The following is a 26,269-nucleotide window of genomic DNA, read 5'->3' on the forward strand; positions in this document are numbered from 1 at the left end:
ACAGACAAGACACAACATATATGAAACACAATTCCCATTCTTTACATTGGTAACTATGTGGATATTGAACATTAAAACTACACATAGTTTTTCAATATAAAAATATTTACTATTATTGTATTAAAATTTTAAGATATTGAATACAATCTCAGCTGTAAATAATTTTGATTTAAAATTTTGATTTTTGTTCACTTATAATTATTTTGTCTTTTAATGTTCATTTTAATGGTGGCTCACGCCTGTACTCCTAGCTCTATGGGAGGCCGAGGTGGGCGGATCGTTTGAGCTCAGGAGTTCGAGACCAGCCTGAGCAAGAGCGAGACCCCATCTCTACTAAAACAATAGAAAGAAATTAGCTGGACAACTATATATATATATATATATATATATATATTAGCCGGGGATGGTGACTCATGCCTGTAGTCCCAGCTACTCGGGAGGCTGAGGGCAGTAGGATTGCTTGAGCCCAGGAGTTTGAGGTTGCTGTGAGCTAGGCTGACACCACGGCACTCTGGCCGGGGCAATAAAGTGAGACTCTGTCTCAAAAAAAAAAAAACCAAAAAAAATTAAAAAAAAAAAAAAAAAAGAAATTTCAGTGCTCACTTTGGCAGCACATACACCAAAATCGTAACAATACAGAGAAGATTAGCATGGCCCCTGAGCAAGGATGACATGCAAATTAGTGAAGCATTCCATATTTTTAATATTAAAAAAAGAAATTTCAATGTTTTAGGAGAAAAATATAAAGATCATTAGAACAATTTAAATTTTTAAATTTTTTACATTTATTTTGTTTTTGATGAAAATTACTCAAATTTTGTTCAGTTATGTATTTATTTATTTATTTTTGAGACAGGGTCTGGCTCTGTTGCCCAGGCTAGAGTATAATGATGTCATCATAGCTCACTGCAGCCTCAAACTCCTGGACTCAAGTGATTCTCCTGCCTCAGCCTCTGGAGTAGCTAGGACTACAGGCACACATCAGAACAACTGACTAATTTTTCTATTTTTTGTAGAGATGGGGTCTTGCTCTTCCTCAAGCTGGTCTTGAACTCCTGGCCTCAAGCAATCCTCCTACCTCAGCCTCCCAAAGTGCTAGGATTACAGGTCTGAGCCACCAAGTCTGGCCCAATTTTTATTTTTTAATCCTTTAGATATTTCCTATCTTCAGAAGACAAATTATGTGAAAATCTTCATTGTACTAACATAATTGGTGATTTTGCTAAAATGAAAGAAAGAAAAATTAATTTTATGGAATAGACAAAAATGTATGAATTATGAAAATTTTTATTTTAGTGTGCATCTAAACATTGCTGGCCCATGAACAGAACACCCAAATATGCCCAATTATAATTATATGCACCTTTAATGTTTTGCCAAATTGCAGTCATGTAAAAACCATGGCTTTTACGCATATTTTCTATTTTGTTAGTATGAAAGTATATTTGTCAAAGAAGGAGGACAGAACATATTTTTTAATTTAATATTTTATTAGTTTGATTTATAACTTCAGAATATTTAGATATATGCAAGATGAGCCTCCATTTGTTCTCCTGCTCTTATTCCTAAGTATATCAGAGGCAGGACTGCTAACCAGTAAGGAACGGAATTGAAATAGAAAAAAAATTATTTATTCCCAAGGAGGAAAGGCTTGAGATGAACAAAGTGAATGCAAGAGAATTTTTTTAAATTCATTTAAAAAGAATGAATAGATATGGAAAATAAAAGTGATTCAATATATGGATAATTTTCTTTGAAGTAGAAATTCAACAAAGGAATGGAAAAATTATCAAAAAATACAGGGAAAACATTCTTAAAATAAAGGAAAATAGAATCTACAGATTGAAATTTCTCTTTTAAGTAATATTTGTACAGAATGAAACACATAGCAGGAGAAATTGGTTATATCTTAACTTTACCTTGAATCCTCTAATTTACCATTATATTGTCCAGTGGCAATTGTACTGTCACACACCTTTCTTACTCTGCCTTACACATTAGTTGCTCATTTCTACTCCCTTCTAACTTATTGTTTCTTATCTGATGACACTGGTGGAGTGGCTAATATAGTTAGCAGTACGTGTAAAATAAGAGTAAATAGGCTCAGAAGGAGTGTCTAAAGGCTTTTGTTGTGGCATAAGAGATCAGGTTTGGTTAGAGTTACTGATGAAACTCTGAAGCATTCTTTACTTCCAGTTTCAGGGCTATTTTCTTAAACTCTGAAATTACCAGAAATCTGATTTCCATATAAGGGAAGAGAAAGGAAATAGCAGGGAGAACCCCGTCTGTTCCTCCCAAGTTCCCATCTTAGCACACATTAGAAGGAACTTTTATCAAGACTTTTACCTCATGGGGAAGTGCTAAAGAGGAGATCTCCTTTTTCTCACCTTTTACTTTTAACCTACCTAATTCATTATAACAGATGTGAGTTTCTTGTAGACAGAATATAATTAGGTCATGCTTTCTTTCTTTTCTTTTTTTTAATCCGTTCCAACAATCTGTCTTTTAATTGGTGTATTGAGACCAAACATTGGCCAACCATTGCCCATGGGCCACATCCAGCCCACCACCTGTTTTTGAAACATAAGAATATGTAATAGAGATTGGATGTGGCTCACAAAGCCAAAATGTTTACCATATGAATCTTTTAAGGAGTTTATCAACCCCCAGTTTAGACCATTTATACTTAATGTAATTATTTTTCGATTTAGGCCTACTATTTTATTTTTTGCTTTCAGTTTGTTAACTGTTTCTTGTTCTTCTGTTTCTCCTTTCCGGTCTCCTTTTGAGTTATTTGAACATTTTTTAGTATTGCATTTTATCTATTATGTGTTTTGATTATATCTCTTTGTGTATGTTTATGAGTTGTTCTAGAGATTACAATAGACATTAACTTTTGTAAATCTACTTAGAATTGATATTTTACCACATCAAGTGCAATGTGTAAACCTCACTACCATATAGGTCTCTTTATCCTTGCACCTTTATTTTGTAGTTGTTATATATTACATCTATAAACATTGAAAACTCCATCAGACATTGTTAAAATTTTTGCTTTACATCATTAAACATACTAAAAAGGAGAAAGTGAATTGCCTTTAGCAATTTTTTTTAGTGCAAGTCTACTAACAACAAATTAATTGTCTTAGTTTTCCTCAACCTGAGACTGTCTTTATTTCAACTTCATTATTGAATGATATTTTTGCTGAGTATAAAATTCAGCATCGATAGTTCAGGCTAGGGGAACACCAGAGGTTGAAAAAATGGTAAACTCAACATCAGTTCAGTGGTACTTCAACTTTTTGTCTTCTTCACTGACCTGCCTGCTACTTATTTTTGAGAGTCCTCAAATAGCTTCTCTGTGCATTCTGTCCAGTTTTTATGGCTACGTTCAGGTGGAAAGACAGAATGCAGTGTCTTACCCAGAACCAGAAAGAATCCTTTCCTCACCCTTTAATACTCTACAATGAGGGAGAGTCATACTTTGATTAGTGGAAGCTGATATCCCCTGGTTAGTGTTTACTAGTAAGGGGATCAGCACACTAAAGGTCACATCCGGGCACGCTCAACTCCTTTGTTCTCTCTCTGACCCACTTCCACCAGAGACAATGAGCCCTTGACCTTTCTGTTATCTCCTGGTAAGTACACCTAGGACAGGCCCAGGGCTTCTTCCAGAGAAAGTTCTGGGCATCTTCTATCTCTTCTCTCCTGATGACATCCAGAGTACATGAGGCCACCTACAGTTCTCACAGATAGTGGGTAAGTTAGAGTGTGCTCTGTTTATCCAACCCTGTTCATGGAAAGTTCCTAAGCCTAGATGTGCAGAGAGTAGGAGAGCCCCACTTTCACCCCAGGTCCAAGTATATTCTCTAATCCAACTGTGTCAGAAAGTCCTGAACTGTGGGGATCATTGGGCTCCTGCCTGATCCATTAATTAGTTGATACTTTGTTGGCTTATTAGATTATTTTCATTGGCTATTAGATTCCCATACCTGGTCTCTCTGTCCATTAGACTTCTGTATCAGTTAGGATAAGAGACAGAAACCCTATTCTATTAATAGCTGGTTTAAGCAAAATTATTTTATTGGCTTACATAAATAAAAATGCCAGTTTCAGGCTAAGCTAGAACCAAGAGCTCACACAAGACATTTCTCTTCATCTCTCAGCTCTGCTTTTCTCCATAATGGTGTTCGTCTTAGGCCACATGATAGCTCCAGAGGCTTATGGTTCAAATCACCCTATACATAGACGTCACAATAAAAGAAGACTACCTCTTTCCCAATAGTTTCTCCAAAACCCTAGTATTGAAGCTCATTGCCTGTGATCGGGTGACATATCCATGCTTGTTGCCTGGGGAGAGATCAGACCACCCAAACCACATGGGCTGAGGATGAAGAGTGGCTCCCTATGGAAAACTAGGGTGCTGAGACCAAAAGAAAGGGAATTCTTTGGAAAGCAAAATAACTGGTGTTACATTCAAGGAAAAATGGGTGTTATCCAACCTATAATTAGAACTGACATTTATTACGCTCCTACCATATGCCAGGCACTGTGCTAAGCACTTTACATATATTACTGCATTCAGTACTGACAATAATAATAATACATGAAGTTACTCAACATCATTAGGCATCAGGGAAATGTACATTAAAATCACAATGAGCCGGATGCAGTGGCTCACACATGTAATCCCAGCACTTTGGGAGGCTGAAATGGGAGGACAGCTTGAGGCCAGGAGTTAGAGACCAGCCTGGGCAACATGGTAAGACCCTATCTCTACAAAAAATAAAAAAATTAGTTGGGCATGGTGGCACACACTTGTAGTCCCAGCTACTCTGGGGGCTGAGGCAGGAGGATCACTTGTGCCCAGGAGTTGGAGGTTCCAGTGAGCTATGACGAGCCACTGCAATCCAGCGTGGATGTCAGAACGAGACCCTGTCTCTAAGAAAAAAAAAAAGTCACAATAAGATATCATTGCATAGGGACTGAAAATACCAAAATTTGGCAAAGATGTGGAACAAGTGAAACTTTCATCGATTGCTAGTAAGATAAAACAGTGTGATCACTTTGGAAAAACAATTTGGCAGTGTCTATAATGTAAACTACACTTACCATATGATTCAGAAATTTGACACATTTTTCCCAAGAGGGATAAAAACATATGTCCACACAAGGTCTTATGCATAATATGCATAGTAGCCAAAATCTACACACAAACCAAATGGCCATGAATGGAATAGATAACCACACTGTGGTATGGTCATACAATGGGATACTACTCAACAATAAAAAAGAACTAATTACTGATACAACAGCATGGGTGAATCCCACAGATATTATATTGAAATCAGACACAAAGCAGAAATAAGTTAGACGCAAGGCAATGCTTATTGTAGGGTTCCATTTATATGCAGCTCAAGAGCAGATAAATAATTCATTGTAGCCTCTTGGTTGGTGGTGGATTGCCTGGAAAGGGGCATAAAGGAACTTCCTGGAGCCATGGAAATGTTTCAGCTCTTTTTTAGGGGGTGTACACACAACTGCTAAATGTCATCAAATTGAATACATAAGCTCTACGAATTTTATTATATGCAAATTCTACCTCAATTTAAAAAAATTACAAAGGACTAACATTAAAGTTTGTGTCACAATTTATTTAACCATTCCTCTAATATTAGACATTAGTTTTTTTCTACTTTTTCACAATCACAAATACAAGGGCCAGGTGCAGTGGCTCATGCCTGTAATCCTAGCACTCTGGGAGGTCGAGGTGGGAGGATCGCTTGAGGTCAGGAGTTCCAGCCCAGCCTGAGCAAGAGTGAGACCCCACCTCTACTAAAAATAGAAAAATTAGCCAGGCATGGTGGTGTGTGCCTGTAGTCCCAGCTACTTGGGAGGCTGAGGCAGAAGAATCGCTTGAGTCCAGGCGTTTGAGGTTACCGCGAGCTAGGCTGACGCCATGGCACTCTAGCTCAGGTGACAGAGCAAGACTCCATCTCAAAAAAAAAAATCAAATACACGAATATCTTTGTGCATGTATTAGGTTGATCCATATGAAATTATCAATATTCAACATTTTGACCTATGAAAATGACAAGTTCATATAGTCCAACCTAACAGATTTTTAATATTTTGGATTTTTCCCTTTGGTTAAGTTTTCTGAGTTGGGTAACTTGAGCAAAACTTATGAACATAAAAGGCTGTTGATATTAATACATATTGCTAAATTGCTTTTCCTATTGGTTTTATAAGGGTACATACTCTTATTAACCTTTTACAAAAGTATCTACCATTACTTTTTAATTCTTTGTATTCTGATAGACACTTTCATCTCTCCCACCTCCGTATGCACTCTCCTCTCTCTTTTCAACACTTTGTACCTCTCTCATGACTTGTACCACATTTTTGTTCTATCACGTATGTGTACACATATGGCTGTATAGGAAAACAACTCTGGAGGACAAGAACAATCTCATTTGGGTTTTTGTTTTGGTGTTTTTTGTGGGTTTTTTTTTTTTTTTTTTTTGGTATCGTCTAGCCTGGTGCTTTACGCATTTCATTCATTCATCCAATGAACATCCGTGTTCACACAAGAGACCAGTAACTGTGATTGGTGCAACAGGCATTCAAAAAGTTAACTGAATGAAATACTAGTTTCAATATACCAGCAGGTTTCATTTTAACATCCATGACCCACGTTTTAAGTTCTCAGATTGCAACTTCCTCATGTCTATGTTGCTCTGGAAACAAAAACTCTGAAAGGTTAGCCTTTAAACGTATTGGCTATGTAAGCGCCGGTCCCTCAGCCTCGTTAGTAACTCCTTAAAATGCACCCAAAGCCACACTTTGGGGGACTTAGGACAGGGATAGTTAATCAGTAAAACCCAGGGTAGTCTGGTGATCAGGGACTTTTCACAGGCCTCTGAAAGGTGCCGGGGTAATTAATTCCTTTTTAAAGACAGCAGTGTAACGAATATGCAAGTACTGGCAGGAACAAGCTCATGCCAGTACCAGAGGCTTCTCCGGGTCCTCGCCGTCGTCTAGCAGCCAGACGGAACGCGCGCGCGCGCGGCGGGGACTCGGCGGGAGCGAGCCCTCCCCGGCACGCCCCGAGACAAGCTAGCCCCGCCCGGCCCCGCGGCCCGGCGCGCGCCCGGAGCCCCGCCCGCACGCCCGGCAGGAAAGGGCGGGCCCGCGCTGCCGCCCACGCTCGCTCCCGTCGCCGGACTCGGGGCCGGGGCTGCGCGTGGCCGGCGCCGCGCGCGAGCGCCATGAGCACGCGCCCGGGCCAGTGACCGGCTCGGGGATGGACTGTGGCTCGGTCGCAAGCGAGAGGGCAAAGCGCCCGCCTGGCCGCCGGCGGCTCCTGTTCTTCCTGCCCGGCGGCCGCTACGGAAGCCCGGGCGGCCGCGGAGCCTCGGCGCGCCGCGCTCTCTCCGCGCTCCCCATCGGCCTGGGGGCGCTGCGCCCCCGCGCCCCGGCGGTCCGCGGTGGTGCGTCACGTGCCTCCCCGCTGCTCCTCCTCCTGCTCGTGCCCTCCCCGCGGCTGGCTGCTGCCGCCCCGCGCCGGCCGCCCCGGGACTGGGAGCGTTCCCGCCCTGGGCTCGCCGCCCCGCTGGCCGGGCACAGCGGCGCGTGGAGGTGCCAGCCGGGCCTCGTCCCGGGCGTCGCCGGCTCCCTTCACCTCTGCCACGGCCCGGCGGCCGCCCTCGCTTCCTGCAGGAGAGGTGAGGACCGGGCGGGGGGAGGTGGGGGCTCGCCCGGCAGAGCTGGGGCGGCGGGACGGGCGGGAGGTGTGGCCGCGCAGAGGGCAGGCCGGGCGACGCTCAGGGCGAGTCAGCCGAGGTCAACTGCGTCTTCCCGGCGCCGGGGGCGAACATGTGTGTCTGCCTTTGGGGGCCGCGACGGCCGGGCTTCGTCTGCCTGTTAGATACGAATTCCTGGGAATCCCAGGCACAAGGTTCCTGGCGCAGAAATCTAACGGCGGCGGGGGAGGTGGTGCACGCCCGTGTTCAGTGTCTGCTGCTGGGCGTCAGCTGCCCTGCCTGCTAGCGACGCGGGTGAAGGGGCGATAGAGGGTGTGCAGGAGGCCTGCAGATTGGAGGAGCGAAGCTCTGGGAAATGAATGTATTACAGTTTGATTCCAAACTCTCAACAGATTCATTAAGTCATTCATGGAGCACTGGCGCCTACCCTGTGCCTGACACTTTTCTAGGTGTGTGGGGTACAGTGGTCAGCAAGATCTTTTCCCTCTGGAGCTGAATTCTAGCAGAGGAAACGCAATAAAAGTGTGTGTATATGTATAATTTATGTATATATAATTCATATATGCATATGTAACTTTTATGTATGCATAATTTGAATAAATGCTATAGGAAAAAATACAGGCGGTAAGGGATGAGAAGTGGAGTGGGCCTCCACTTGTGAATTCTGTGATCAGAATTGGTTTCACTGAGAAGGTAGCATTTAACTCAATATAGTCAAGTCATGCATTCCTTCGGGACAGTTGCTTACTGAGAAATGTGTCATTAGGCGATTTCTTCTTTCGTGAACATCATAGAGTGCGCTTACACAAACCTGGATGTTACGGCCTCTGCCTAGGCTGCGTGGTATATAACCTGTCGCTCCTAGGCTACAATCCTGTGTAGCACGTTACTGTACTGAATACTGTAGGCAGTTGTAACACTATGGTAAGTATTTGTGTATCTAACACATTGACTGCCACACTAGAAAAAAAATTTTTTCCCTTGGGGCTCCGGTGTTTAACTGCGAAAATAGAATAAAAACTTTGAAAACAAAACAATCCTTTCTAATTTAATGAAAAACAAAATTTATTGACTTCTATTTATTTAGTCCACGTTTTTAGAATTAATTTGTCAATATTAATTGTAACAAGAAGAACATCAACAAGTAAGATTTTCAGGAGCCAACTACAGGGTTTTGCTTCATGAAGCCCTGGGCCCAAAACTAGTGTGAGTTAAATACAACTCACATGGCAGTTAATGTGCTAAACATATTTAAACACAGAACAGGTAAGGTAAAAATACATATTTATAAGCTCATGAGACCACTGTTGTGTCTGCTGTCTGGCGAGTTGTTGGTTTGGTGACCAAGATACTCAGTACAGCTACTTAAGGAGGTTATGAATATGAAATTTTTACTTGGTTTCCTCATCTGTCCTCGGCAAACTTTGGGCCTCTATTGTACTTGTGGGGTTTTAATATCCTTTTGCTATGCTGAAGGTCCCCCAAGAGGAGAATTGCATGTACATGTTAACATAGCTCAGTTTATTTGTTTCCTGGCTGTCAGGGGGAATTCAGGGAATTTGCTGCATCCTCTGGTATTGCCCTTTGACAGAAGGCAAGGTAGCGTTTCCTTCCCACAGCAGGGGTTGGAGTGCCAACTGGAAAGTGTCCAGCCCTTTTCTCTACTTTTCAGAAGGCAGTATTTTTTTGAAATAAGCTTGCTATTTCTGGTTCCAATCGTTTTGGAAAAACATCTGTAGTGTCCAAATTGGCATTAGCTCTTGCTTAGGAAAGTAATCATGGGATTGTTTTGTTTTGTATATGTGTGAGTGTGGGTAGGGGTGAAGGGGTTGTTTGTGTTTTAAATCAATGGTCCCCAACATTTTTGGCACAAGGGATGGTTTCATGGAAGACAGTTTTTCCACAGATTTGGGGTGTGTTGGTTTCAGGATGATTAAAGCACATTAATTTATTATATTTGCAGCTGCTCACCAGCGCTAGCATCACCACCTCAGCTCCACCTCAGATCATCAGGCATTAGATTCACATAAGGAGCATGTAACGTAGATCCCTGGCATGCACAGTTTACAGTAGGGTTCAAGTCCTGTGAGAATCTAATGCCGCTGCTGATCTGACAGGAGGTGGAGCTCAGGCAGTGATGTGAGCTATAAGGAGCAGCTGTAAATACAGATGAAGCTTTGCTCACTCCCTGCCACTCACCTCCTGCCCTGCGGCCTGGTCCCTGACAGGCCCCAGACCGGTACTGGTCCACAGCCCAGGGCTTGGGGAACCACAGTTTTAAGTCACATAAATAGCTATTTTATTACTAGGAACAAGGAATTTGGTACTAGAATGACCCTGTCACTCTTTGCAAGCCATTCCAGACTCAGATGTTTTCAAGCCCCCTGACCCATGGGACAGTCCAGCAGAGTTCTAAGATGGGTGAGGTGATCTTAAAGCACCCCTTCAAAAACGCTTTTACTGCTTCATTCATTCGCTCACCACTGTCCCTTGAGCTAGGTCTGTTCTGTGTTGGGCAGACATTCTGGGTCTCGTCTTATGCAGGCCAGTTTTAGTTCCAGAACTGGAAATAAATGGTGAAAAAAGAGGTACCAGATTTAAGTGAGCTCATTTAGGAAAAGGAAAGAATTAAGGTGAGGAGGAAAAAGGAGCTGATAGCAAATTTTTCTTCTAGACAGTCTCATAATCTAGACCTTAGAAGTCATTACAATTCAACTTTAAAAAAAAATTATTCCTCGCCTCCTGTATGTCAGGTCCTCTACTAGATTCTAAAGATAAAAAATGAATAAGGTTGGCTTCTGTTGGGCAGCTTGGACAAATAGATGATACAGATGAGGAAATAATATAATAAGTGCTAAGACTGAGCTGAGAACACAGGTAAGGGAGCAATAAAGACTGTTCCCTTACATGGGTGGAGGTAGCAGAGAAAACCATAGAGTATAACAAAATGCCATGCCTGGAATATAATGTGTACTTAGGAAACTGTCAAATTAAATGAAGAGGGATAAAAAAGAATGCTTACAATTTCACAGTTGGAAAGGGGAGCAGGCCATGCTTAAGACATGCAAATGCAAGAAATAGAATAGCTTAGGTTTCTAGAAAGAAAGCTCAAAGGATAATGTGGGCTAAAATAGCAAGAGCTTTGTATGCCTGGTCAAGGACGTTATACTATAGGCCAGTGGTTCTTTGAATCTAAGGGCTCATTTTACCATCAAACACATATACACACAAACACACAAGTCATTACATTTTATATTTTGTCAGTCTGCAAACAGTGCTTTATATAAGTATGGATTATTGCATCTCTTGCACATATCTTAATGCTTACCATGACCACAACTATCTTCTTCCCAAGCTTTGAGCAAGTTGGGAATGAGTGCTACAGGCTGCAGTGAAGCATCAGATCTGTCGGGTCCAGTCCCTACCACATTTTTACTTACTTGTAATTTTCTTTTCAAGTGTTCAGGGGCCAGGCGCGATGGCTTGCGCCTATAATCCTAGCATTTTGGGAGGCTGAAGTGGGAGGATCACTTAATGTCAGGAGTTTGAGACCAACCTGAGCAACATAATGAGACCCTGTCTCTACAAAAAAATAGAAAAATTAGCCGGGCATGATGGTGTGTGCCTATGGTCCCAGCTACTTGGGAGACTGAGGCAAGAGGATCACTTGAGCCCAGGAGTTTGAGGATGCTGTGACCTATGATGTCACCACTGCACTCTAGCCCCAACAACAGAATGAGACCTGTCTCAAAAAATAAATAAATAAGGTATTTGGGGTGAAGGATTGAGAGCGGTAGCTGATTAGCTGAAACATCTTTCTGGTCATTCAGGGGGCCTGCTGAGAAGCCTTTGATCTATGAATTAATAGATGGCTCTTCTCTCTCCTACCACTCTTCAACACATGGCCTTAGACTGGTGCCAGTTCATGGCAAATGTAGAAAAGTAATGACAAATATGTAGCAAGATGTTCATATAGCCAAGTTTATTAAATTTAAATGAAGTTTCTTTAGATTGTCCAACCTTTTTTTTTTTTTTCCTTTTTGGTGTCAAAATGTCTTTTTTAGTATGATGGCAATATTAAATAGTGAATAGCTATGTTTAAATGTCCTTTCTTGATAAAACTGAAAATTGGCAACACAAATATTGTTCCAGTTTTTAAAAAAACCTTTAGTAGTTCATGAAATCCAAAAGCTAGACATACCATATACTGTACTACCTCCCTTGAATGAGTGCCTGGAAACAAAAATTTTACAGAATGGGTTGAATCTGTGGTTAAATGCACAAAAATTCAAAGAAAAGGTAATGTAAAGATTGTTAAAACACATCTCTAAAGATAGGCTTTTACAAAGGCATCACAAGAAAAGAATACTGTAGGCCAATATCTCAACAAAATCCTAGCAAACCAAATCCAGCAACATGTAAAAAGTATTATGTACCATGACAAAGTGGGATTTGTCCCAGGAATGTCAAGTTCGTTTAACATCTGAAAATCAATTCATGTAATATACCATATTAATAGAAGAAAGGTCAAAACCCACATGATGATCTCAACAAATTCAGAGCATCTGTCAAAATTCAACACCCCTTCATTATTTAAAAAAAAAAAAAAAAGAACCTCATTGTAGAAATAGAAGAGAACTTAACCTGATAAAGAGCATCTATGAAAACCCACAGCTAACATCATATTTAGTGGAGAAAGACTGGATCCTTTCCCCCTAAGATCAGGAACAAGAAAAGAATATTTGCTCTTGCTATTCTATCCAACATTGTATTGGAACTCCTACCCAGAGCAGTTAGGCAAGAAAATGAAATAAAAATCATCTAGATTAGAAAAGAAGAAATAAAACTATCATTCTCAGGTGATTTGACCTATATGTACAAAATCTTAAAAAATCCCAGAGATAAACCCTCACACTTACAGTATGTTGATTTTCAACAAGGGTGACAAGACAATTCAGTGGAGGAGATGGTACATCCAGACATCCACATATAGATGAATGAAGCACACACCATAAACAAAAATTAACTTAAGATGGATCAAAGGCCTAAATGCAAGAGCTAACACTGTAAAACTCTTAGAAGAAGACCTGGGTGTAAATCTTCATATACTTGAATTAGTCAGTGGTTCCTTACATATGATATCAAAAGAATGAGCAACAAAAAAACAGATCAATTGGACTTCATCACAATTAAATTTTTGTGCTTCAAAGGACACTATCAAAAAGTGAAAAGACAGACCACAGAATGGGAGAAAATTTTTCAAATCATAATCTAATAAGGAACTTGTATCTAGAATAGGTAAAGAACTCTTACAGCTCAGTAATTAAAAAGACAGCCCAGTTAAAAATGGGCAAAAAGGGCTTTGTGCTGCTTTAACAGAATATCACAAGTTTGTAATTTATAAAGAAATTTATTTCTTACAGTTCTGGAGGCTGGAAAATCCAAGATCAAGGGACCTGCACGTAGCCAGAGACTTCTTGCTGCATTATCCCATGGCAGAAGGAGAAAGGACATATTGGGGGAGGGGAGGCAGTGAACTCGGTTTTTTTTGTCAGAAATCTCACTCCCTGGATAACTAATGCATTCCCAGGATAACAGGATGAATCCATTCACAAGGGCAAAGCCCTCATGACCTAAGCACCTCTTAAGGTTCCCACCTCTCAACACTGTTGCATTGGGGATTAAGTTTCTAACACGTGAATTCTGGGGAACATCCAAACCATAGCAGACTTGAATAGACATTTCTCCAAAGAAAGTATACAAATTGCCAATAAGCCCATGAAAGAATGCTCAAAATCATTAGGCATCAAGGAAATGCTAATCAAAACCACAATGAGATACCACTTCACACCCACTCGGATGATTATAATTTTTTAAAAGCCCAGTTGATCACAAGTGTTGACAAGGATATGGAGAAATGGAACCCTAATACACTGCTAATGGGAATGTAAAATGGTGTAGCTGCTTTGGAAAACAGTCTGGCAGTTCCTGAAACAATTAAACATAGGGTTACCATATGAACCAGCAATCTCACTCCTACGTATATATTCAAGAGAAATGAAAACATCATGTCTAGTGTTGTATGAAAGTAGAGAAGGTTAGCACTCCCCTTGGCAAGGATGGAAGAGGCTCTCAGCCCTGCACAACAATTTAAAAAAAAAAACAAAAAAAAATTATGTCTGCCCAATTATTCACAATAACTAAGAAATAGAAACAACCCAACTGTACTTCAACTGATAAATGGATAAACAAAATTTGGTATAGCTATACAATGGAGTATTATTCAGAAATATAAAGAAATAAAGTGCTGACGCAGCTACAACATGGATGACCCTTGAAAACATTATGCTAAGTGACAGAAACCAGTCACAAAAAACCACATATTGTATGATTCCATGTATATGAAATCTCCAGGGTAGGCAAACAGAGACACAGAATAGATTAGTGATTGCCTTGGGTGTGGGTGAGGGGATTGGGGAAGGGCTGGGGGAATTGGAAGGTGATAGCTAATGGGTACATTATGGTATGTTTTGGGGGTGATAGAAAACGTCCTAAGCTTGATTGTGGAATGGTTGTGCAACTCTAAACATACCAAAAACACGTGAATTGTACAATATGTGAATTCTGTCTGAATGAAGCTGTTACAAAATACCAGATAGGCTTTTGGGGTTTGCCTTATTTCCTCGTGGTGCCAAGTTGCTTTGGTTTAGCATTGTCTATTTTGAACTCTTCTTTCCATCCTAGAGCTAAGCCTGTCTGCTCGGTACCTGCAGCTGGAGCGCAAAAGGAGAGAGTTCACCTCTTCTGGGAGTAGGAAGCTCTACTTTGACACCCATGCCTTAGTGTGCTTACTTGAAGACAATGGTAATCCTCTCTCATTGGTCACTCAGCATGTTAGAAAACACTATAAACTATGACTTCTCTTATGGTTTCATTTGATTTCTCATATTTCTCTTTGACTTGTAAGGCAATCTTTTGGTCAGTGTCCATTTTTTAAGCCCTCATTATTTAAGGATATTTTTGCTTGTCATTACAATGGAGACTTATCTTACACTCTGTCCAAGTGAAGTATATTTTTATAATATCACCATGGAAGTATAGTGTTATAGGTAAAAATTTAGACACAAATCAGCAAAGCTAAGGAATGATTCCTATGACAACTGTGTCTGAAGCACAGAAGTGATAGTTTTATTACTGTGCATCTTGTGTGCTTTTTAAAATCTTGTGAAATTAAAATGTTGCTCAGTGGCAACTCTAGATAATTTCAACTTACTGTGTTCTTTTTCTTTTTAATAATCAGGCTAGGCCGGGCGCGGTGGCTCACGCCTGTAATCCTAGCACTCTGGGAGGCCGAGGCGGGTGGATTGCTCAAGGTCAGGAGTTCGAGACCAGCCTGAGCGAGACCCCGTCTCTACTAAAAATAGAAAGACATTATATGGACAACTAAAAATCTATATAGAAAAAATTAGCCGGGCATGGTGGTGCATGCCTGTAGTCCCAGCTACTCGGGAGGCTGAGGCAGTAGGATCGCTTAAGCCGAGGAGTCTGAGGTTGCTGTGAGCTAAGCTGACGCCACGGCACTCACTCTAGCCTGGGCAACAAAGTGAGACTCTGTCTCAACAAAAAAAAAAAAAAAAAAAAAAATAATCAGGCTAACATTCTCTCTTATTGCTGTTGAGTTAATTAATGTAAAAGATTGCTCTGGTATATGTGGCATTCATTCAGAGTGCACTTAGAATGTAGGTAACATTCTCATACGTAATCATATTTAGACAAATACACCAATTATAATTCTCTATTCTGTGACAGATTCTCAAAATCAGAATTTCAAATTAGTGTAGATTATGCTTTGGAATAATTGTACCTGTGTTTTTACTTCATTGTGTGTTTGTCCAGTTGTACATGTTCATATCAGAAAAGCTATCCTCTGTAGGTGTGCCTTACATGCCCAAGACAAAGTAACAGAATGAATTATTCAGTGCTTTTGTAGGGAGTTAGAGCTCTGGGTTCAGGCCTAACTCTGCCAACTTCTAGTCGCATAGCTTAGAAACCCCTTTCCCTTTCTCAGTTTCTATTTGCTCATCTATAGCGTGGGTATGATAAGAATTGCAAAGATCCTTTTTAATATTAAATGAAATGTACATGAGTGCACTTTGGAAAAACTGTCGAATGCTGTGTAATAATTTTCTTGTCAAACCTGAATAACTAGGCCTTTTCCAGAAAAACTTCCTTCAGTTCAGAGTTTAAAAAAGAAAAGTAGAAGTGAGGTGGGGGGCATGTAAAGTTATATTGGTAAGCAGAAGTCTTCCTATTTTTCTTGATTTCAAACCTTGACCCATGGATGATTGCATCTTTCAAGAGCTGGGATGTGGGGACCACACCAGAGTACGCTGGGGGGAGGGGCCCACCCCGATGTGGATGAATGATGGGTGTCTGAGATGACCAGCTTAGCATGAGGCCAGGAAGGACTGTTCCACCCTTTCTTTATCCAGAGCTACGTCCCTTGATCAACAAAACTTCCTATATCTCTGTAATTTCACTAACCCTAGTCATATCCAATTTTCTCATTTCTATAAAAAATTAATTTGTATTTCATAAGTCCGTAGGGTTTCAGGCTTCTACTTTTTCTTATCTTTCCTCTCACAGGTGGTCATAAGTTCTCTTTCAGTCTCTATTTTTCTTCTCCCCATAATTGCCAAACGTAATTATGTTTAACCATTAACTCTTCTTAAAGTTTTAAATTTGTAAAAAGATTTGTATTTTAAAAAATTGGAGGACAGAAAAGAAAAAAGAAAACAAACAAAAAAAACTCAGAGTCCCAATACCCCAGAGCTAAACAATGTTAACGTGTTGGTGGGTGACCTTTTGGGTATTGTTTTCTAGATGTGCATGGTACACATTTTGAAATATTAAAGCATTTTTAATGAAGTGATGAGAGTAGGTCTTTGGAGGTTATTTTCTTCTCCTTTAAATCTTTGTTTTTTTGTTAATTATAACCCCATGCTTCATCTCATCCAAACAAACTGTATTAATTACTACCGTATTCAAAAAAATACACCATTAATTACAAGAATCAATAGATTCTTCTGAAGTTCTTATAGACAGAAGCATTTAATAGAATTACTTTCCAAGCACTCAGTTTTAGGGATTTTATTAGAATTTCATATGTGAAACATGAGTTACCTATCCAAAGTTATTAAAAACAGTAACATGGCTGAGTTGAATCTCTAACTTCAATTCACCATCATTTATTGAGTATCAAAGTTCATATTTTTCCCAGTTTGTCCCCACCACACTAGTTACTGAAGAGAATTGTGGAAGAAAGATGAAAGAACTTATTTTGTCTTTTAATGTTAAATAAGTTAACTAACAGATTACTATTTGTATAGTCAATGATTTGACTGATTTATGCTGGATATAAAACAATTGAGTTCTCCTATTTAAGTAAATCATTTTTTAATCATATATGTATTTTAAAATTAAAGAAATATTGTCCACTATGGAAAACGTATGCAACAAAGAGAAATATAAAGAAGAAAATAAAAATTATTGTGAATCTTTGTGAAATTACAAAAACAATAATTGCATCTATAATTTTGATTCTTGCTTTTCTTCACTTAACATTGAATTGCAGACATTCCCTGTGTCATTAAACATCTCTGAAAATATGCTTTTTGATAGCTGGGCCCAACCAGCTCATTTTATGTGGGGAAACAGGCCCAGATACTTGCTCAAAGTGACAGACACATCATGGCCTGTGGCTCTAGTCCCCTCACCCTCCTCCTACCACACTGTGGTTGCCCCTGCATCTGCATTCAGACACTCATGTGAATGTGTAAGTTTGCTGCGGAATTTTGGAGTTCTTGCGAGTATGTTTGATTTTGTCTGTGTGCTTGCTTAGGGTTTACTACTCAACAAGCAGAAATCATTGTGTCTGCATTGGTCAAGATCGTGGAGACCAACATGGAGGTCGTCTATAAAGACATGGTCACCAAGATGCAGCAGGTTAGCTTTGTCTGGTGGTTTAGCAAATTAGAGATCTAAAGGTGGGATATTGTTTGTAGTAATGTATTAATGTAATTCTTTGGATAATATTTGGTTGAAAAGTTAATAATTTTAACCATAGTTGAGAGGCAAAAGATTACTGTGGCATAAAAAATGTTTATTCAAAGCTATTTAGTCAACTATTGTAGAATCATTATGCTTAAAAGCTCACTGTGCTTGAAAATGGGCTATTTCAGTCAAACGTCTTTTAAAAAATGGAGATGTGACCAGAATTGTAGTATTAATATTATAGCATCATGTTATTGAGTCCTCAGACTGCCACCCTTTAATTAATAACTGTGGTTCACTTGATGATGCCATCAGATGTGTGTTTTTATTCTTTTCCTTTTCTGATGTGGGAAGAGAAGATGACCTTACTGACCTTTCCTCTTGTCCACATCCCTCTAGTTTCTCCTTAAGGTGATGCAAGGTAGAGCTGATAGGAGGTGGGCTTCCCGGGATAGACTAGATTATATGTTTTGTTTTCCCTTTCCTAGGAGATCACTCTTCAGCAAATAATGTCTCAGATTGCTAATGTGAAAAAGGATATGATTATTTTGGAGAAGAGTGAATTTTCAGCCCTCAGAGCAGAAAATGAGGTAAAACTACAGAGCTACTCACACTTACAAAATTTGTTCTAGTTAGCCAGGGAGGTATAATATACACACACAAAAGAGCTCACGTAAGTGTACATCTGGCGTGTTTTCACTAAGTGTACACATGTGGTCAGATCAGGAAGTAGAATGTTGCCGATGCCCCAGAAGTCCTGCTCATAACCCTGTTGTCTGTCGTCCTCCGCAGAAGCCCTGTCCTGGCCGATAGCCTGTTGACTAGTTTTGCCTGTTCTAGAACTTCATTTGATGGAATCATGCAGTTTGTCTTGTAGCAAAAGATGATTTTTTTTCATTGTCTATAGTATTATATGAACATACCACATTATTCTGTTGTGTTGTATATTAGGATTGATTCCAGTTTTTAGTTTTTATGAACAAGTTCTGCTGCAAAGTATCCGTTTCATTTAAGTAAGGCACATGGGATCAGAATTTAAATAAGTACACTCTACATATGTGTCTTCCTTTTATTTTCGGTCGTATTTAAAGTCGCATAAGGGAAGGCCATTTATTGCCTGTTGACTTTAGCCTCATAAGAAACCTTCTAGCAAAAAGGTAAAATTTGAAACTTTCCAAGTTGTGCTTGAAATCAGTTATGTGAGAGCAAAATTAGTTAAAAGAAAAATCAAAGGAGGCAGTCAAAAAAGCAGGGTCACTCTTCAATGACCCTGCAAATGTGTATGTTAAAAACAATTAATTCTGTTACTAATTGTATATAATCTTCAAGTTGAATTAAAACTGATTTCAAGATACACACGTGTATTATACTACCACTATTCAATTAATACTGTGTTCTGAATGTAGTCAAGTTGCATAGAATGAGGAAAGAACTTGAACATGTGCTTAAATATATGATGTAATATTTGTTGATTACCAAGTTTTATATTGTTCTTTTAACTTTCTAAACATATTCTTGTTTTTTTAATGTGTTTTTAGAAAATAAAACTCGAACTTCATCAGTTAAAACAACAAGTAGTGGTAAGATTCTCTTTCCTGTTTGCTGACTTGTTTGTAATTATATAAACTTAAATATAATATGAGAAATATATTGTTTTTAAAAACTTAATTGTATGTGAAATGTTTGTGTATGCCTCAAAAGTACACGTCGTAAGATTTAGCCAAGAAGCCAATGAATCAATTACTAATGTCTGTAACTAAATGCATTAAGAAAATTGTGTTTTAGGATTGATTAAGTGATTTTTAAGTCAAAATTTTTCTAAAGTAGTCACATGGAAGGAACCCTTAGATTCTCTTAAAAGAAACCATCTTTAGGCCAGGCGCGGTGGCTCATGCCTGTAATCCTAGCAGTGTAGGAGGCTGAGGCAAGAGGATCATTTGAGGTCAGGAGTTCAAGATCAGCCTGAGCAAGAGCAAGACGCTATCTCTATTTAAAAAGCTAAAAAAAAAAAAAAGACCATCTTTGGAGAAATGTGATTTTTAAATGCTTACTGCACCAGCTGTTTTTTTAGTAGAAAGTACATTGATGTTAAAGAAGAAAAGATTTTTGATAAGTATCAGAGAAAAGGCTTTATTGAAACTAGAATTTAATATTTTGCTACTTTGAGTTCATCTTTGTTTTCCAAAGTTGTCTAAGGAACAGCTTTATTCATAACTTCCACAAGGAGATTATATGGGGATCTTGAGGTTAAAAGCAAGAGTAACCCACTCTAGACTGGTTTAAGTGTAAAAAAGGGATTATTTGTATATGTAAGTGGTAAGTCCTAAGACAGGGCTGACCAGAGACCTCTGATGTGGTTAGGCCCGTCTCTGGAAGCCTTTGGCCGTGCCCTTCCCTGGCTGGCTCCCTAGAGTAGAGGCCGGAGAGGCAGGGATCCCTGGCCTCATGGCCGCAGAGGGTTTGCATTTCTTACTTTGGATTTCTCTCTTTGTTGTTTGCCTTCCTTCTAGGATGAAGTGATCAAAGTCCGAACAGATACCAAGTTAGACTTCAATCTAGAAAAGAGCAGAGTAAAAGAATTGGTATGTTCCTTTTTTAAAAATGGATTATATATTAATTTCTTTTCAGGATGGAATGCTCCGTTAAGTTCAAGTTCATATACAAGTCACAGGTATTGTTAAATATTTACCTGTTTATGAGTGTTAGTTTTTTCTTTGATTATATTTTGGATTAGGGCTTAAATTTGATACTTTCAAAAGTAACATTAAAATCTTGGTCAAATAGAGTTTGAATTTTTTGTTTCTGAAACTGCATTGTATGTTATTTAATATATAGACGTTAAGAAAAAAATTACAGTCAATCTTGATCTAATAACTGACCTAAATCTCCTCAGGCCCTAATCTTGCAAAAGTTAATTATCTCAGACTTGAATAATATGAAATTATTAATATTAAATAATATGAAATTCTACACTAAAAGATTGAAACATATCTAGGCCGGACATGGTGGCTCACACCAGTAATCCTAGCACTCTGGAAGGCCGAGGCGGGAGGATCGCTTGAGGTCAGTTCCAGACCAGCTTCAGCAAGAGCGAGACCCCATCTCTACTAAAAGTAGAAAGAAATTAGCTGGACAACTAAAAATAGCATAAATTAGCTGGGCGTGGTGGCCCATGCCTGTAGTCCTAGTCCTATTCCGGAGGCTGAGGCAGGAGGATTGCTGGAGCCCAGGAGTTTGAGGTTGCTGTGAGCTAGGCTGACACCACGGCACTCTAGCCGGGGCGACAGAGCGACACTGTGTCTCAAAAAAAAAAAAAAAGAAATGTGAGTATGGCATGTAAACTGTTTTGTAGTGTGGGGAGACAGAACCACATAGATGTTATTTTAAAAATCACAGCAATGTCGAGATTCAGGCTTAGTTCTCTTGGGGATGAATCAATGTCGAGGTAATAAAGACTAGAGTTTAAAGGTGTGGAAAATCCAGTTCCGCGCCGCCCTCTAGTGGTGATTGTTGCATAGTGCTCTCCTGGTCTCAAACTCTGACACTTAAAGAGCATTGTTCTTTGGTTTTGTGACTAGTCCTTAGTTTGGGGTTCTGGGGTTTTTTTGTTTTTGTTTTTTTACTTCTAAGAAATGTTGTTTTTGTACTTTATCCCCACATTAGTGCCAGGAGAACATTTTATAGCTAGAAAATATCTAGATACTTTCATTAACTTTTTCCCCTACTACAGTGTTAACTTAGGTCTTAAAATTCTTCATTTAAATTGCAGGTTGGTCTGATGGTAGTGGATTATCAGAATTTTTTAACATTAGTGTCACTAAAGTTGGTATACAACCCCCCCACTGCTAAATTTGGCTAAATAATTAAATTGCAGATTATCATTTGCTCAATTAAATCCTAATGCCCAGCTGGGCACAGAGACTCACACCTGTAATCCCAGCACTTTGGGGAGATCAAGTTGGGAGGATCTCTTGAGGCCAGGAGTACAAGACAAGCCTGGGCAACATAATAAGACCCTGTCTTCACAAAAAGTAAAAAATTAGTCAGGCCATCGTGGTGTGGTCCGTAGTCCTAGCTACTGAGGAGGCTAAGGCTGGGGGATTGCTGGAGCCCAAGAGTTGGAGGTTGCAGAGAGCTATGATCATGCCACTGCACTCCAGTCTGGGCTACAGAGTGAGAGCCTGTCCCTAAAAAATACATCTATATGTATATATCCTAATGCCCACTACTAAAGAGATATGTCTGATTTTAATCTTAGTGCCAACAAAACTGCATTCTTTTCAATGACATGAATAGCCAAGGCAAGATATTTTAATTCTGGGTAGAATCGGTTCCTTTAGTAACACTGGATTGTGACTATGCCGGAGTAGTTTTTTTAAATTATTAAAACCAACGTAATGATTTAGTGTATTTTTTGTATTTATGTGTTTAGTTGTGTTTTATAATCACAACCCAATGTCTCTGTCACAGAATAATATGCCTTGCAGCTATTTTTTCCCCAGCTTTATATCTTTATTGTCTTTTGTCTGAGCTTCAAGTAGTGACCTGTTTTGCTTGTAGTTAGGATAGGATAGCTCCTAAATTGAGTTGGATCTCCACCGTTTTTAACCCTTTCAAAGCTAAAAAAGCATCTGACTCAGTAGTCCTCTAAATTGCCCCCAGGGATGTTATTATATTGTAATAGTGGGAGAGACCTAGGTACCTGCAGCACAGCGAAGAGATAAACAGCAGAGAGGTGACAGATGACAGAAGGCAAACCAGATATGGGAGGAATAAGTGAGTATAAATAAGCAACCTCAAATAACAGATACAAAGAAAGAAGCAGGTAGGCTGCTCCATCCCATAGGTGATTTTCTGGTGGTACATATTCTAGGATTTACTAAGACTAGAATATTTAAGGCACCAGAGAAGAAGAGAGAGCAGTAGATCAGGATCTGACCCATGTTACATGTTTGTTTCAGTATTCAATGAATGAAAGGAAGCTGCTGGAATTAAGAACAGAAATAATGGCATTGGTAAGAAATGAGACTTTGACTTTTCTTTGTCATTTTCTTCATTTTTGCTTCATCCCATGTGTAATTATTCATAGTGATGCATTAAAGGAAGGTATATGCGGGTTTAATGTCATGGGATTTTTCTTAATTGTGCTAAAATATACACAACATAAAAATTACCATCTTAACCGTTTTTAAGCATATGGTTCAGTGCATTCCCATTTTTCGGCAACCATCACCACTGTCCATCACAGAACTCTTTCTGTTTTGCAAAATTGAAACTATATTTCTTAAACACTAACTCCCGTTTCCTCTTCCCCTGACCCCTGGTAACCACTGTTCTACTTTCTGTGTATATGAATTTGACTATTGTAGATACTGCATATAAGTAGAATCATACTTATTTTCTACTTATTTTTGTGGCTGGCTTATTTCACTTAGCATAACGTCTTCAAGGTTTATCCATGTTATTGCAAATGACAAGATTTCCTTCCTTTTTAAGGCCAAATACTGTTCTGTTGTGTGTATATACCACATTTATTCATCTGTCAGTGGACACTTGCTTGGGTTGCTTCCACCTTTTGGCTTTTGTGACTAATGCTGCTGTGAACATGGGTGTACAAGTATCTGTTGTGGTCCTTGCTTTCAGTTTTTTTGGGTATGTGCCAAGAAGTGGAGTGTCTTAGGATTTTTTTTTTTTTTTGCCCTTAGCAATATACTTGATTATCTTAATGAAAAATAATGAAAGCTAATTTGTTATGTTAATGAAGGACAATAAAAGATTTAAAATTTCTTAATGAAAGTTTATTTTTCTTAATGAACATTTTATTTAAAAAGTTTAAATCTCAGTAGTTGAAGAATAGTAAGAAATTACATTTTTAATTTATGGCATGCATTACTTCTTTTCCATACTGTGTTAGCTGGGACCTCTGAAACCCACAGGAGGCTTCCATGAGAGAATTTTGGAATACTGGGATATTCCTCTGGAATACTATTCTACTCATCCAGGCTTTCATTGCCTTATTCTTTGCCTGAATTGGTAGCCATAGGGAACTACTTAGTTGCTTAGGGGTTTTAGTGAAGCATTCCCACTGCTTTTATGCATTAATACAATTATATAAACCCTTTATAACATTATCCAAACTCATTGCTTTTTAGGGGTTATGTATCTCCTTTTGCTGTCTTATATTTGAAGAAGGACACAAATTGGTCCTTGGTAGCCAAGCCTCATATTAATGAAATACTTGCTGTTCGAACTGTGAAAGAAGAAAGCTTTTTAAAAATGTGACTAGAAATGGTTATCAAGACAAGCACTGCTGCTTTTAGATTACCTAAGGCTCCATTCATTCCTTGAGAGCATTTTTTTAGTTTACTGTATACCTTTCACTAGGAGGGGTTTAGAATGATGAGACATAGTCATTGGCATTGAGAACAGACCGGTTTCATAATGCTCTGTCATTTATAGAGCACCATATAGCTTAGAAAAGCTTTTTCACATAAATCATCACATTAGATTCTCTAAGTAGCCTGTGTGAAGGCAAGGCCAATGGTATTTGGTTTTTTCCTTTTTTCAAACAGAAGGAAACCGAGGCCTAGAGAGGTTACAGACAGCATGAGGATAGTAGAACTAAGACTGAAGCCCAGGCCTCCTTAGTCTTACCCAGGTTTCCCTGTGGCTGCATCCTGTCGGGAGGTTCTTGAGGTGCAGAGCAGAGGGCTTGGTACCCACCATGGTCTAATGCTGTGACTCTGTTTTAAAAGCTTGCCGAGCAAGATCGGGCCCTCACCCAAACAGACAGGAAGATAGAAACTGAGGTTGCTGGCCTCAAAACCATGCTCGAGTCGCACAAGCTTGATAATATTAAATATTTAGCAGGTAAGCTGTTTTATATGTAAGTATTTAAAACAATCTGAAAAGAAAATGAATCAAATTTATAAAATAAGTCAGTGACACTGTATTTCATTGATTCTAACGCTTTTTTTCATATTTTAACATCTTTGAAATTTGAATGCGTCTTACAGTTCCTTGTCGATGGAGTATCATACTTTAATTGGCTTTTTTCTTTCTTAGTAGTAAATAAAACAAGGATGTAACTTTACAATTGATAGGATCTTAAATTTTATAAGATACTGTAATTGATCTATAGTTATTTGAGATTTGAGTAAAATTCAAGATGGAATATTTTATGGATAAAATGGAAGATGTTAGAGTTCTGATCTTTATCCTTGAATTGGTGACACTCCTTTTAGAGAGTTATTTTTGCTTTTGCAATATTTGAGCCGAAAGAGAGAATGAAGATTCATGTGCCCTCTCCTTGCCAAATTAGCCATTATTTCAAGTCAGATTTAACATTTTGGATAAATCAAATATTGTTAAGTTACAGCAGTATTTAACAGTGAAATTTTGCTCTTTACATTAAGGCATGTGTCCCTGTTTAGTACATATGCGTAAACTTTTTGACCATAGAATTTTTGTGATTCTGAACTTTCATTAAAAAGTTTTCATGAATATTGGATACATTTGCACTTTGAAGATGATGATTTCAAGGTGTAGGGGTTTGTTTCTTTGTTTCGTGGAATGTGGTGTATCGGTGAGCAATCTCAGTTTTTAGGTTTTCTTTATTTTCTGGGCGGATAGGTGCGTGAGTATCTATGTGTGTTCTTCATAAAGAAATGTTCTCTTAAGTAACTGTTAATAGAACTAATAGTACTCTCAATTGTTTTTTTCTTACAGGGTCTGTATTTACGTGCCTAACAGTAGCTCTGGGATTTTATCGCCTGTGGATGTAATAAAGTATCTATTTAAAGAGATTTCTATTGTTTTGCCTTAAGAATACCAGATGATTGTCCTTTTTTTCTTGTTTGAAATTTTAACCCTAATTTTGACAATGCATATTATTTTTATGCATATTATGGACATACACTTCTTAAAGACGTCAGGAATCACGTGGTCATTCCTCTCATCATTTCTGCTTCTTTGACTTTATAACTGAGTGCTGGTGGACAGCGCGTTGAAGCCTCCGCTCAACTGGACAGGGAACTGGGTCCGACCTGTGGTGCATACCAGCAGTAAACATTTGTATAATTCTCTACCCTTTCAAATCTTTTGTCACATAGTGGATTTGGGGTTTCCGTGTAAAGGGCACAATGGCTTTAATAAGTGCTGAAGAATCACTGAAACTAAACCAAGAGCACCAGATTCTCTTTATCCAATGTGACCCAGTTCTTAACTTCAGTTAGTCCCTGTATTGTTGCCACTGTAGTTGGTTATTGTGTCAGTAAGACAGATGTACTTCCACGCCTAAAGGAGGTCTTCTTTTCTTTGATTTCCATTGTGTTCCTAAGTTATTGTTATGGTTATTTTTAATGTGCCTTCCAGCTAGAAGATTTTCTTGTGCACTGAAGCAATGCAACTGAAATGAGGTCTGTCTTTTACCTGTAGAATGCTAGATTTCC

General features: G+C 39.0%; 1 protein-coding gene, 1 non-coding gene and 1 pseudogene across 3 annotated transcripts; all 3 read left to right on the plus strand.

The window, feature by feature from the left end:
• The first annotated feature begins 595 nt into the window (after nt 1-595).
• On the plus strand, nt 596-702 carry LOC138399194 (U6 spliceosomal RNA). The gene has a single exon (XR_011236094.1). It is a non-coding gene; the product is annotated as a U6 spliceosomal RNA (small nuclear RNA).
• A 6,517-nt stretch (nt 703-7,219) lies between these two features.
• On the plus strand, nt 7,220-26,068 carry MCUR1 (mitochondrial calcium uniporter regulator 1). Of its 2 annotated transcripts, XM_069493026.1 has the most exons (9): nt 7,220-7,727; nt 14,511-14,630; nt 17,668-17,771; nt 18,308-18,409; nt 19,358-19,399; nt 20,330-20,401; nt 22,781-22,834; nt 24,575-24,689; nt 25,548-26,068. In XM_069493026.1, the coding sequence occupies exons 1-9, from the start codon at nt 7,307-7,309 to the stop codon at nt 25,601-25,603; spliced, it is 1,086 nt and encodes a 361-aa protein (XP_069349127.1). In that variant the 5' UTR covers nt 7,220-7,306; the 3' UTR covers nt 25,604-26,068. The 2 variants fall into 2 exon arrangements, with proteins under 2 accessions (XP_069349127.1, XP_069349128.1); XM_069493027.1 differs by lacking the exon at nt 22,781-22,834.
• LOC138399255 (U6atac minor spliceosomal RNA) lies at nt 13,842-13,945 on the plus strand (annotated as a pseudogene).
• Nucleotides 26,069-26,269: the final 201 nt, after the last annotated feature.

Source organism: Eulemur rufifrons, chromosome 18 (genome assembly GCF_041146395.1).
Source record: "Eulemur rufifrons isolate Redbay chromosome 18, OSU_ERuf_1, whole genome shotgun sequence".
In the NCBI taxonomy this organism is placed as follows: Eukaryota; Metazoa; Chordata; class Mammalia; order Primates; family Lemuridae; genus Eulemur; species Eulemur rufifrons.